This window comes from Acanthochromis polyacanthus, chromosome 20, assembly GCF_021347895.1.
Source record: "Acanthochromis polyacanthus isolate Apoly-LR-REF ecotype Palm Island chromosome 20, KAUST_Apoly_ChrSc, whole genome shotgun sequence".
In the NCBI taxonomy this organism is placed as follows: domain Eukaryota; kingdom Metazoa; phylum Chordata; class Actinopteri; family Pomacentridae; genus Acanthochromis; species Acanthochromis polyacanthus.
In genome coordinates, this window is record NC_067132.1 from 6,667,725 (window position 1) to 6,682,410 (window position 14,686).

The 14,686-nt window shown below is 40.6% G+C and overlaps 1 protein-coding gene across 3 annotated transcripts in view; it reads right to left on the minus strand.

Annotated features, from left to right (window-relative positions):
• The window catches only part of vopp1b (VOPP1 WW domain binding protein b), a 60,127-nt gene that overhangs the window by 20,318 nt on the left and 25,123 nt on the right, over positions 1-14,686 (minus strand). For all 3 annotated transcript variants that reach the window (XM_022208057.2, XM_022208056.2, XM_051940824.1), the window contains exon 2: positions 10,520-10,578. In XM_022208057.2, the coding sequence (XP_022063749.1) occupies positions 10,520-10,578 (59 nt within the window). The remainder of the gene's footprint in view (positions 1-10,519; positions 10,579-14,686) is intronic.

The following is a 14,686-nucleotide window of genomic DNA, read 5'->3' on the forward strand; positions in this document are numbered from 1 at the left end:
CGTACCGGCAAAAGATCTGGTGGCGGTACGCAGTACCGGGAAAAGATCCGGTGGTGGTACGCCGCTCTTCCACCGGTATCTATGGGTACGCTGCCCGACTGCCTGCTATCGACCGTTCACTCAACAGTACGTGAGTGCACATGTGTGTCTACTTTCCGTAACACAGCGACTGCTATGGCCAATAGGAGCCAATAGCAAGTAGGTGTGCTTGATGTATTGCACTGGGACATTTCCCACAACTCGTCAATAGACGTCAACAAGCGCCGCTTGCGCCAGGACGGGGTGAACAATAAATTACACCTGAAATTCCACACGTTCTTGTGATTGGCTGAAAAACTTTATACTGGATTTACAGCGGTTATCATCGACAGATGCATATTTAAAATAAAAACAGAGAGAAGCTCTACAAAACAGTCAAGTTTTTTTTGTCAAAGCAATAATGCAGAGGAAAATAATCTCTTTGATTAAATGAAAAGGCAGGGACACTGAAGGAAGGGTTACCACAGAAAATCAGAAACTAACTACTACTACTACTATAACTGCTTTAGGCCTCTGTGGAAAATATTTTAGGTGATGTGTTTTGATGTTTAGTTCCATTTTGAGTGTTTGCTCGTGACCTCATATCTGTTCTTAGAGCCTTGTATTCTGGATGTTTATCAGTGTTTCAATTAAAGCAAAAAGTTTACCATATTTTCAAGTGTTATTCCTACCTTATTCCATTGGCCTACAGTAAAATATTAATGTTTTTATTTGTTTGTCTCTTAACTTTTCTATTTTAAAATGCATGAAGTTAGAGCGAGACGAGGGTTTTGGTAATAGTAGCGGCAAGAATTTAAAACTACTTTCACCCCTGAGTATACCCACTGGAATAAACTAGACTACACCACTGCTTTGGAGCCAGTTGCTATGTCCATATGACCATTTCTTCCAGGATTTCGCAGGTATTTTTCAAGATTGTTATGGCCAAAAATGCCTGAATTCGTGGCAGCTTTATAAAAAAAATTGCGATGTAAGTTGCAATGTTTTAAGCGTATTTGTTGCGATGAAATTGCAGGAGACAGTGACAATTGCAAAAAAGTTGCATTTTTTCAGCTTTTAGAACATGTTTCAACATGGTAATTGACAACATTTATTTCGAAATTTATTATTTAACGCTCCAACCCATTTATACAAAAGCTGGTAAACCATGGTGGGAAATTAGCAGCAGCCAATATACTGGTTTAACATGAAGTGGTTAGTAGATTTAAGGCACAAAATGATAATTTGCTATTGAATGAATCACATTTGGACATATCTGTTAGTGGCCTAAAAAATTATTTTCACTTCCTGCCACACACACACACTCACAGTTTGTCACGTCAATTAACATGAAAAGCGTTTAGAGACCGCAGTACTTCACCAAGACTGTTCATTACCTGACCTTGCGCTGAACACAGGTGTATGTTATGCATGTGTACATACCGAATCACGTGACAAAATATGTAGCAGGCAGCGGGAATTGATGGTCCTTGTATCCTTGTATCATTTCCGATACATCCATGGTGGTGGATTTGTAATAGGATCGCAATGATGTGATCGTCTGCAAGCCGCTGAGGTAGCGTTGACTTGTTGCCATGGTTACCGTGCCGCAATCAGATGCCGTGCTACTATCTCAATGGGAAATCCTTAAAAAATCCGTGGATCCAAACTATAAGCTGCATCACTGCCAAAATCGAATCACTTGGTCCTTGTGTCATTTCTGACCTTCCATGAAAATTTCATCCAAATCCATAGTCTGCTTTGAGTATCAACATTTATCAAAAACAGGAAGAATTCATGTATGCCGATCGTCACATAACTCCGCTGCGTTCCTTGGTGGAGTCATGAATATAACTCACCTTCATTCTTTCAGAGCTCCAACAGATCTGGATGCAACAGTTTCCATCAGAGTGATTTGTCTTGTCTGCGGTCTGCTCATTTCAGTCATCCCCCTGTTTCATGGTAGAAAAGTGTTTCTCAATCAATGATTTTTAATTTTCTTTTTTGTATTCCACAGGTCTAAAAACAGTTTGCTTCCACTTTGGTGAAAAACATCAGGGAATTAATTGTTTTGCAGTCTTCAGCAGTAATTTTTGTTGATAGCTAAGACACATTAGTATCGCACATGTCTGCATCTTCAAACCAAAAACAAGGAAGTGAATTCGGTGACGTATGTGCAATATGTTTGCGCTGGGGACTGCTATGATTGGTGTAACTCACGGGAGGCTGGCCAAAATTGCGGGAAAGTTCCGGTGATTGGACAAAATTGCAAGGCCGTGCAGAATTCGCGGAGATTAGTTGAATTTGCGTAAATTTGCATGATCGCAACATCACAAATTCGTGGAGGGACTGACTGACATACAGAGCAGCAGAGCGGAATGGTGCCATCATGAACGAGCCTGTGAGCCTTAGCTCAGGGAAAAGAAACCCTGATATTTCAGATACGAATCTCTTTTGTTGCAGTGCAATAAAAGTGTAGTCATGTGTAAAAAGACAGCCTTGTGACAGCTTGTGAAGCCACTTGACTCGTAACTAGTGATTTGTCTGAATTTCAAGCACTTATGTAGTCGAACACGGAGACTTTTCAACTATGAATATGTATGCATTGACAACTCTTTGTACGCATTGACAAATATTATTACATGTACAAATTTTAATACAGATTAACAGATTTTTTACACTTTTGAAAACCTAATTATAGACACAAATTTTGAAACGATTGCAGATTTCAGTTCACATTGTCAAATTCTTCTACAGATTGACAAATCTCACTTCAGACACCCGGATTGAGATACAGACAGACAACTCTACATACGCATTGACAAATAGTTTTGCTACAATAATGTCCCCATATGATTATGGCTGAAGCAGAGGAGGCTATTTTTTTTTTTTGCACTGATAAAGGAAGACCTTGCTATCTGGAGAAGTGAGTATTAGAGGCTCAAAATGATTATAGTCCCAGCTCAAGGACATGGACAACCACAAACTGTGCGGATGACACATTGTGTTCAGGAAGCAGAGAAATACTTGAGGCTCAAGTCAGATTTGCAAGCCCTTCCATTGCATGAGGTGGACCTGGAGAATGTTTAGTTTTAGTTTAGTTTAGTTTTATTCACACATCAAAACAATACAATACATGGTGTATACAACACATATTTTTGTTTCCAATATTTTACACAGGCAGATGTGTGAAAAGGGTCACCCCAAAGAAACTATTTAAAGCTTTTAAATAGGGGGCCCAGTTTACCATGAATATAGGATATTGGCCATATATCCATATAATTATGGATGACATACAAACAAATAATTTACATACAAATAAACAATAGACAATCTCAATGTTCAGGTTACGTTGAATTCAATTAGAAGTACCAAATAGTAGTTTTAACAAGGAGGAGTTAACACGTGCAAGCAAGGTTCAGGTGTTAATACAATTTCCAATCAGCACATTAAACATACATTTCTAGTAGTTGAGTTTTTAGTTTTTTCTTGAATATGGAAACAGAATGTGACTTTTTTAATTGTTCATCAAGCTCATTCCAGATCTGTGGTCCTCTGCACACGATGCTAAAACTTGCACATTTTAGTCTTCTCTTTTTCCCAGTGATTAGGTTTTTATTCCTGGTGGTGTAAGTGTGCGTAGGAGCACAGATTGGGATGAGGTGACATAGTTTACTATTTAATTTGTGGACAGTCTGGAACATTATACAAGCATTCTGAAAGTAGTTGTATTCACTGAGCCTCAGGAGATTGTGGCGATGGAAGATTGTTTTTGTGGGGGAGTTAAATACCGACCATGTTAAGGCGCGTATGACTTTTTTTTGGAGTATCTGAAGCTTTTTTAAGTGAAATGAGCATTGTTATTGAGTATGAGACAAGTTGAGTGCTGGCTATGCAGTAGTGAAAGTTCAGGGAACTGAATTTGTTGTTGAGAAAGTGGAAGTACCACAACCTGCATCCGCACAGCTTGCTGAACTTGTAGGGCTAACTGAAACATGTCTGTTGGCAGAAGTCAAGCGGGTGATGATATAGACAGATTCAGCGTATGCACATAACATTTGTGATTTCTTTGGATCAGTGTGGAAAAATTGAGGGTTTAACAAAATGGATGGTTCTCCTATACAGCATCATGCCCAGATAATGAAATTGTTGCATGCGGTGATGAATTCTAAAGAAATAGCAATAGCTACTTAGCTATTGCTATTTCCTGCGTGACACACAAAATGGCTGTCATTTATTATGTTATGTTAATATTTGTAATAAGTGCAGCCTTTTTGTAGCTCTGGAGGCGAGACTCGCCAAATTGGAATCGCGGCTCCGCACAATGGAAAATAACCCACTAGCAGCTAGCCTGCTAGTGGCTAGCCAGGCCCCCTTTGCTGGTGCAGACCGCAATAGCTTAGCTGCTAGTGTAGCATCTGTTAGCTGTCCCTTAGCAGCTCCCGAGCAGCCGGGAAGCCAGGATGGCTGGGTGACAGTTCGTAGGATACATAGTCCTAAGCTCAAGCCCGCTGTCCCGGCCCACCACAAACCGCTTCATGTTTCTAATCGTTTTTTCCCCGCTCAGCGACACACCCGCTGAGAAACCAACTCTGATCATTGGCAGCTCCATAGTCAGAAACGTGAAGCTAGTGACACCAGCGACCATAGTTAAATGCCTCCCAGGGGCCAGAGTGGGCGACACAGAAGCAAATTTGAAACTGCTGGCTAAAGATAATCGTAAATATAGTAAGATTATTATACACGTCGGCGGTAACGACACACGGTTACGCCAATCGGAGGTCACCAAAATTAGCGTAGCATCGGTGTGTACTTTCGCCAAAACCATGTCGGACTCCATAGTTTTCTCTGGACCCTTGCCTGATCTGACCAGCGATGACATGTTTAGCCGCATGTCGTCGTTTCGCCGCTGGTTGTCTATGTGGTGTCCATCAAACAACGTGGGCCTTATAGATAATTGGAGCTCTTTTTCGGGAAAACCTGGTCTGATTAGGAGAGATGGCATCCATCCCACTTTGGCTGGTCCAGCTCTCATTTCTAGGAATATGGCTGCTTTTATTAGTACTCCTAAAGCATGACAACCCAGAGTTAAGACCAGGATGCAGAGTTGTAGTCTTACACACCTCTCTGCAGTTTCCTCACAGCTGTCACCCTCCAGTAATTCAGTTAGCTTTATTGAGACTGTGTCTGTCCCCCGACCACCAAAATTCAATAAATTAAACAAATCAAAAATATACAAAAGTAATAGTAACCATAGGCGTCAGACGGTGGGGACGTGTCAGAAACCAGTTTTATTTGTTGTTATATATCGTCCTCCTGCTCCTTATTCTGAGTTTTTATCTCAATTCTCAGACTTTTTATCTGAATTAGTGCTCAGTTCAGACAAAGTTATTATTGCGGGTGACTTTAACATTCATGTTGACATAGACAGCGACAGCCTTACAACAGCTTTTAATTCAATATTAGACTCAATTGGGTTTTCTCAACATGTAAATAAACCAACTCAGTTTTAATCACACTCTTGACCTTGTCCTGACTTATGGCATAGAAATTGAAGAGTTAACAGTATTTCCCCAGAACCCTCTTCTTTCTGACCATTTTATGATAACATTTCAATTTAAAGTAAAGGATTGTATAGCAAAACACTGCTTGGGGACAAAACACTTGAAAATAAGTGCACCCTGTTTTGACCAAGACATCAGACAGACATGTCACGAATATTCAAACCTGCTTCCAGATGAAATAGGATATTTGTTTTTTCAAAGGATATAAACAAAATGCAATGACTTTTGAATTTTATGAGGCAATTTTTATTGCAATTTTGCTAGTTTATCCACAAAATGCATATTTCAGAAATGGATTCAACCAATTTTGAAAAGAGAGCTGGGAAAACATAGCCTAGCCGCACTAGACCCATGCTCTGAAGACACAAGGGTCTAGGCACGCTCGACAGGGAGGGAGGCGGGCTAAAAGGTTGTCTATCACATCACTCTGCAGCAATTGGGTAGGTATACAACCAATCAGCGCAACGAATAGGCTCCTAGAGCGCCGGAAATCAGAGGATGCGGTAGTTCGGTGAAGCCTTATTTATACAGTCAATGGGTGAAGCTCAAGTATATTACAGACATGTTAGAAAGATTATTCAGAGTCGGTGCTAATGGAGCTCAGCGACTGTTGTCGTTTTTGTTGTCGACCCTGGCAGAGAATTAAATTCGTTGCCGTGGGTTGTCTAGAGCGGCTAGGCTAGTTTTTTCTGGTTGTTTCTGTCAGAATCGTCGCGCCTCTGCCGTCACTTATTTACGCCCGCCTTCTGACTCTACACTTCATGGTGATTCGTCCGGCCAGTTTTAGGAGCATCCAACCTCAAGCCTTATGGAGGATAACTAGACCCACCCTGGCAGAGAATTAAATTCGTTGCCGTGGGTTGTCTAGCGCGGCTAGGCTAGGGAAAACATTTTGCATCTAAAACCAACATCAAAGTAAAGTAATATTAAATAACATCAACAGCACCAACATCAAATGGCAGAGTGAACATGCTCCAAAATATAAATTACATTACATTTCCATCTTAAGAGAGGAGTCTTAACCCTTTAGGCGCCAGACTTTTTTCAGTAAAATGTTCAGTCTTGGTATCATTTTTTCAAAAGGTTGTAACTTGAAAATGGTTAGAGATAAAGGCAAACTGTAAATGAGAAAAATCATCAGTATGACCCAACGTTTGTGATCGGAGTAAATTCACTCATCTAATTTGCATATTATGACGTCACCAGGCGGCGGACATATGGATTACATAACTTTATTGATGTTTATCGATCAGGTTGGCATTGTTTGGCTCAGAATTTGTCAGATCTCTGTCTCCACGATACCCAACAGACTCATCAAAATGTCTGATCCACTTGTGAAACTCTTCCTCATCTGTCAAGCAAACCCAGCCATCATCATCGTCATTTACGACGGGGCCATGAACGCCACTGCAGCCTCCACCGTTATTATCAATGCATTTTCTCCAGCGTCTGCTGCTATTTCCACGTTTCTTTTCAACCCCCGCTATCCCTCTCATTATTAGCGGTGTTTTGACCACCCCAGCTACACCCACCACGTCTCCTCCTGTCACCCCGGACCGGTGAAGCAAAGCATCGGCTCCAGCATGTGCTGCTTGTGGCTGTCATGGCTCACCGACCCGCTGCCGTTACGCACAGACGCAGCGGCACTTTCTGTTTCACTGGACGACTGTACATCTTCATCAGAGGGCAAATATTCCTCTTCAGAATCTGAGTAAGCCATTATTTGACAAAGTACTTTGTCAGCGTTGGCCACGCTCTCAGCATGGTGAGTTTTGTCGCTCTAAAATGCGCCGTCCTGCGCTCTGTTACGTTCCTACTACGCGTCTCGTGTCCTCGGTTTTGCGCAGATCAGACCTGATCAGAGCGACCACTGCTCGCACGTATGTTTCTTTTTTTCATATATATATATACATATATATATATATATATATATATTAATTAAACGAACGAACCAGAATCAATGGAAATGTCATTATATATTAAACAGGTGATGAAAAAAATACTACCAAGTGAAACTGCATTTGTTACCTTTTACTACCTTTTACTGGCCTTAATTTGAGCTCATTTCATTTACTACTTTTTACTACCTTTTACTGCCCCGCGGATACACTGTTCTATGGTATGGACACAGTGATGATTTGGTTTCAAAATCCTCTGCAGTGCATATGTATAGTGTTATCCTCTGGTACGCCTTCCCTATTGCGTCCTTGTACTTCTGGACAGTGAAAGGCTCATCTAAACCAGGATAGTGATATTTAGAAGTGATTTTGTATACAAAAGCATGATCTGAATATGTATACCGTTACTGCATTACATTCACTCCGTTTGCCCCTGTGTTATTTCTCTGAGTGTCCCTGGTCCCAGAGCTGGATGCTTCAGATCTGCGGTTGATGTTCCACCAACTGGTCCAGTCTCCACCATGTCCACTGTGGGATGCTGCTCCTGGCCTTCCTCCAGCCCTCCGCTTCCAGCTCCCCTTTTCCACCAGTCAACTCTGCATCGCCCTCACTATACTTGTTATGCTAATCTACATACTGTTTGAATTTTACTGCTAGCTATATATGTAGTATATTTAATGTCAGAGCCGTAAGAGTAAACTATGAGTCAGTTTTCAATGTCAGCTTATACTTTATTTGTGTCACATGTCTTGTCATGCATGTATCCAAATGTGTGTTGTACTTTCCTTGCTTTCCCACCCCTCCCTCTCCTCCCATTCCTCCCCCTTGCCCTCCTCCGTCCCTCTCAACCCGCCCGGCCAGCAGGCAGATGGGTTCCCCCCTATATAGAGCCGGGTTCTGCTCGAGGTTTTTTCCCTGTTAAAAGGGTGTTTTCCTTGCCACTGTCGCCTTTGGGCTTGCTCTGGGGGTCAGGCATATGGGTTCTGTAAAGCGTCTTGAGACAATTTGACTGTAATTGACGCTATATCAATAAAATTGAATTGAATTGAATTGAAAATCAGTTACAAGAGCAGACAAATTGGGTAAGGTACTTTTGGTCACCGATGAAGTGGACCTAGAAGATAACTTTACGCTCAGAGATGTGATCTCAATGCAGGAAGGCGCTTCTGCGATGGATAAACAATTATGGCAAGACGGAGGTGCCACTTAAGATTTCACCGGTCTACAGCAAAATCATAAAGGGTTGACGATAACATCCTCAGACCTGCTAGGTCTGATGACTCAAGAAGCACATGGATTAGCACACGTCACAAGAGGGGAAGTTAGGAGAAAGATCACCAAAGAGCATGGTTTTTGGGCACTGTACTTGCTTGAAAAAATTGATTATGTCATAGGCAGCTGTACTATTGTCTAAAATAGGTGTACTATTGCTCTCATGTTTGGAGAGCTGTGATAGTTCCATTACAACTCCAGTTACATTCCAACTCAGATCCTACGCGTGAGTTAGTTGTGGATTTCGTTGATATGAAAAATTGGTTGGAGGCTAAATATACTAGTCATAGTGGACAGATTTTTGTGATGGCCTGAGGCTTGTCCAACCAAGTGGAAGGATGTTCCACTCTGTTGCTAAGTTTTTGCGTGGTGAGGTCATAAGCAGGTGGGGACTTCCAGATCGCACATCCTCAGAAAATGGAAAGGAGTTTGTGGATAAAACGGTGAAACTAATTCTACAAAAATTAGGATCTAAACAGTGCCCAGAAGCCATTTACCATCTGCACGGCCAAGGTGTTTGTAAAAAAATTAAAGTGTTGAAAAACTGCCAACACACGGGTCTGCATTGGGTAGCGGCACTTCCATTGGTGCTAATGTGTTGTCGGAATGAGCTGAGAAATACACATTTTGAATATCTGATTTCATTATAGTCTTCACATTTATTTATATAAGTACTATAAATATATAGTATCTAATCAGAAATATATGTTACTTATACAATAGTAATGGAATGTGGAATGTTTATGGTTACATAAACTGGAAATGTTTAGATAGAAGAGGTCCCTGTGTCTGCGCCTGGGACATCATCACCTTATATGGACAAAGTGGGGACCTGTTACTGATGAAAAATGTTAAGAGAATTTTCCATACACGAACCAATAAATAAGTGAGTCATTTCTGTCATTCAAGCTGCATTATTCATATTGGCTGAGAATTCTCCCGGGTATCTATGACTGATCGATGCTGTTTTTCTTTCAAATAAAATTATTTTTGTACAAACAAGTCAGTGTTAGCAGATGTTTTCTTCAGCATTTGTACATATATCTTTCTGTGTTTGTGGACAGAGTTCAAATTGTGACTGAAATTTTACATCACTAAACAGCATCTCTGTTATTAGTGTGAAAGTACACAAGTGGTTGCAGAGTAAATTTAACTCTCCATTTTCCTTTTGACATCTTGACTCCAGAATCAGCTGGTAGCCATTTGTGCATCCCCTGACATGATACAGCAAGGAATGTATCAGCCCTACAAAAGAGAGGTGGTGTGGTGGTAGTGAGTCTGAATGAGCCAGATGTGAATGGTTCACATTAGGATAAAAGAGCAATTTCCTGTTGTGCTCTGTCACTTCTTGCATTCCTGCACAATGTAGTAGAAGGTTCATGAACATTACGTCAAGGGTGACACAGGGTAACAAAGCTGCTGATGATGCTGCAAAATCAGTTACAAAAGCAGACAAATTGGGTAAGGTACTTTTGGTCACCTATGAAGTGGACCTAGAAGATAGCATTATGCTCAGGGATGTGAGCAGGAAGTCGCTTCTGCGATGGATAAACAATTATAACTAGACTGAGGTGTCACTTAAGATTTCACCGGTCTGCGGTGAAATCATAAAGGGTTAATGATAACATCCAGCGTAGTTTTTTTGTAGTGTAGTTGTTTCAAAACAACAATTTAAATCTCACTGTAGTAACTACATTAAGATTATGGATGAAGTTTTTGTGTGGTGATTTAAGGTTCCTGGTTTAAAGCTGTAAGAGTGGAACTTACATGAAATAGATGGGGTATCCACCTTCAAAATACCAGCAGTACTTCTTAGCTTCTACACACTGTAAAAGAAAAAGACAGTTGAAGGTACCGATTAAAGCTTGACCCTGTACACACAGGCAGCATTTTAGACAGCATGCACAGAAGAGAAAGCAGAGACAGTGTTAATGTTGGTGAGTCAAGGGACTGAGACAAACGATAAGATGCTTTTTCCAATGTTATTATTGACGATTCTTACCAGACTGTGTACTGAAGGCTTTGTGGTTGCTGTAATTAAACCTCTACTTATAAGCTTCTGCAACAGTGTAGTATCTGATCTTTGACATGTATTACTTAATAAGTTAGTAGAAGTTAGTAGAATGGAATCTGTTTTGTCTATTGTAGTATCTGACCTACTGGTCAGATACTACATACAGATGTATGTTTTGTGGGAAAACATACATTTCCTTTTTCCCTATGTAAGTAGGTAGTCTCTGATTTGAGATGTGCGTTTCTGTTTTGGTTTGGGACTGTTTATGTTAAAGTGGCTTCTGTGCCTGGGAGATCGTAAAGTGACGTGGGGATCGTAAAGTGACGTGTCATTGAAGGGAAGCCATATGTTATGTTAGGTTTCCATGCATGAACCGATATCAGTGAGTGCCTTCTGTTATCCTAGAAGATAAACTCTGTGTTATGTTGATTTAGGGGTGCATCCTGTTTTTACCAAAGTCGTCAGATGTTGAGATCATATCCTTCACCAGAAGGGTATAAAATGACCACTAACCCATCATTCTGGGACATGTTGGTATTGGCCGTGAACCTTCACAGGCAAACCATGGGGCCTAGCTGTCTTTTTATAATAAAATCATATTAAAAGCAACAGTGTCACCGGACGTGTTATTCAACATCGGAACATCTAAGAGAAAACCACGACAACAGCAACAGCAGTGGTCAGCTGATGGTCAGCGATCACTGTAGCCGCCGAGAGCAGCCTTATGTCGACAATACTTTTTGAAATCTGCTGCTGACTCTGACGGTTCTATAGCGGTTAAACGGGGATATAAGTAGTTTTACATTTATCTAATGGTCACACTTTGGGCTCATGGTGTATTTTTTTATTGTTCAGAGAAAAATGGGCTTGAAAGAAGTTAAAATTAATATTCATAACATAATATTGTTAATACTCAGTTGCTGACTGTGTGCTTCTGAATTATTGTTTTATCTTCATAACCTACAGAAAAAACTTTGTTCTACTCTTGTGACTATTACTGTGCATTAAAAATAACATTTAAGTAATATTTTATTCTAAGGACATCTGAAGAAACCCAGATGCTCACTGACTGCTGGGATACTCCACAGACAGAACATCAGCAGCTCCATCTTCAGCATCTGGACCAGCAGGATGCTGTTCATGGAAACTGAAGGAGATTAAATGCTTAAATATATTTAAGTATTTTTGCAATGTTTTTCGACTGTGTTCAAAAAATGAACTGAATTGTTGAAGCCAGAAGTAAATGTTCCTCTAATATCAGACCAGTTTGATCAGACACTGCTGATGTTTGAGAAGATTTCTGTTTTATTACTTGTCAGGCAGAAGAAGAACTCATCTGTTGGAGTTCACCTGTATTAAGGTTCTGAGGACAGAAGTTGACATGAAATATTCTCTCATTAATCAGTGATAATGTTCAGCCTACAAGTCCTGGTGATCACATTAAAGTGTAGTGATGTTTGTGTATGTGTCAGACTATAAACCTCTGGATGTTAAATGACAAACATCAGGTACCTACAGTGGGTATAAAAAGTCTACACACCCCTGTTCAAATGCCAGGTTTTTGCGATGTAAAGAAATGACACCAAGATAAATAACTTCACAACTTTTTCCACCTTTAATGTGACCTATAACCTGTACAGCGCAATTGAAAAACAAATTGAAACATTTCAGGGAGGTGAAGTAAAAATATACTGAGATTATGAGATTGCACAAGTGTGCACACCCACTTATAAGTGGGAATGTGACTGTGTTCAGATTTAACCAGCTACATTCAAACTCATGTTAAATTGGTGTCAGCACATACCTGTCACCATTTAAAGTGCCTCTGATTAACCCCAAATAAAGTTTAGCTGTTCTAGTAGGCTTTTCCTGACATTTTTGTAGCCACATCTTCTAGCACAAGCCATGGTCCGCAGAGAGCTTCCAAAGCATCAGAGGGATCTCATTGTTCAAAGATATCAGTCAGGTGAAGGGTACAAAAAATTTCAAGGAATTAAATATACCATGGAATACAGTGAAAACAGTCATCCTCAAGTGGTGAAAATATGGCACAACAGTGACATTACCAAGAACAGGACGTCTGTCCAAATTTGATAAGACAAAAAGAAAACTGGTCAGGGTCGACAGCAACATTCGAGGAGCTGCAGGGATTTCTGGCAAGTACTGGCTGTGTAGTACATGTGGTATCAATCTGCTGCCTTCCTCATATGTCTGGGCTATGGGGAAGGTTGGCACGACGGAAGACTTATGAAGAAAAACATCCAGGCCCAGCTTCATTTTGCAAAAACACATCTGAAAGCTCCCAAACACATGTGGGAAAATGTTTTATGGTCCAATGAAACCAAGGTTGAACTTTATGGCCATGATTCCAAAAGGTATATTTGGGGCAAAAACAACACTGCTCATCACCAAAAGAACAACATGTCTATGGTGAAGCATGGTGGTGGCAGCATCATGCTTTTGGGCTTTTTTTTTTTTCAGCTGGGACTGGGGTCTTAGTCGTGGTGGAGGGAATTATGAACAGTTCCTAATACCAGTCAGTGTTGGCACAAAACCTTCAGACTTCTGCTAGATAGCTGAAGATGAAGAGGAACTTCATCTTTCAGCATGACAATGACCCAAAGCACACATCCAAATCAAGAAAGAATGACTTCACCAGAATAAGACTGAGGTTTTGGAATGGCTCAGCCAGAGTCCAGACCTGAATCTGATCGAACATCTGTGGGGTGATCTGAAGCAGTCTGTGCACAGGAGGTGCCCTCGCAATCTGTCAGATTTGGAGCGGTTTTGCAAAAAAGAGTGGGCAAATATTGCCACATCAAGATGTGCCACGCTGAAAGACTCCTACCCAAAAAGACTGAGTGCTGTAACAAAGTATTAATTTAAGGGTGTGCATATTTATGCAACTAGGCAATTTTAAGCTGTTTATTTTTTGTTTTTTCCCTTTAAAGGTTTCAGTTTGTTTTTCAATTGCATTGTACAGGTTATAGGTCACATTGAAGGTGGAAAAAGTTGTAAAATTATTTATCTTGGTGTCATTTCTTTACATCACAAAAACATTCACATTTGAATAGGGGTGTGTAGACTTTTTATACCCACTGTATGTAGAATGTAGACCAATGCATTTTAGTAATGTTAATAATAACAGTGTTTCCCCTCCTATATGACCGACGAGGCGGGCCGCCTCGCTGGTATGGGCCACCGCCTCATTACAATTTTGCCGACATTGCCGCCTCACTGGTCCGCACCAAAAAAAAAATTTTTAAAAAGTAATGCTAAATATTAGAAAGCATTGACACATAAGTCCGGTATATTCGCCGCTGAAATCAACATGTCAGAATGGCAGCCTTTTCTCGCCGTGGGTGAAGACAGCAAGGCACATCCCCATTGGTCAGTAACACTCAGTTCTCGTATGACATCCCGCGAGTTCGTGTTTCAAATGTCGGTCTTTCCGATTGGCGAACAACAAGCATGGCGGACAAGAAGCGGCAGCGCTTCATCGTTTTGTTTTTCGGGGCTAAAAGCAGGTGTGTATCACAGACATGTCAAATTAAGTATCAAAACTATCTCATGTTTTGATAAAGTGAGCAATGCAGTGTAGGCATCAATCTCGCTTCCTTTACTGGGTTTGCTTACTGTTTTGTTGTCCGCGGCGATACGAATTGACAGTGACTGCAAAAATGGCTCCCGTTAAAACATTTAGGCATGACAAAACCCGTTCGCACGAACGAGACAAATGACTTCAACGGAATATAAAGTTCCTAGTTTCTTTTGATAAAATGATTTTTAGAGTGCCCGAAATTATATCATTCAATGGCAAAACAAATTCTGTGTTCAAATTCTAGTTCTGTGTTCAAAAAGGTAAGTTTTGAAAACAGAACTAACTCCTTCAGAAAACCAGTTGTTTACCCAGAGCTGAA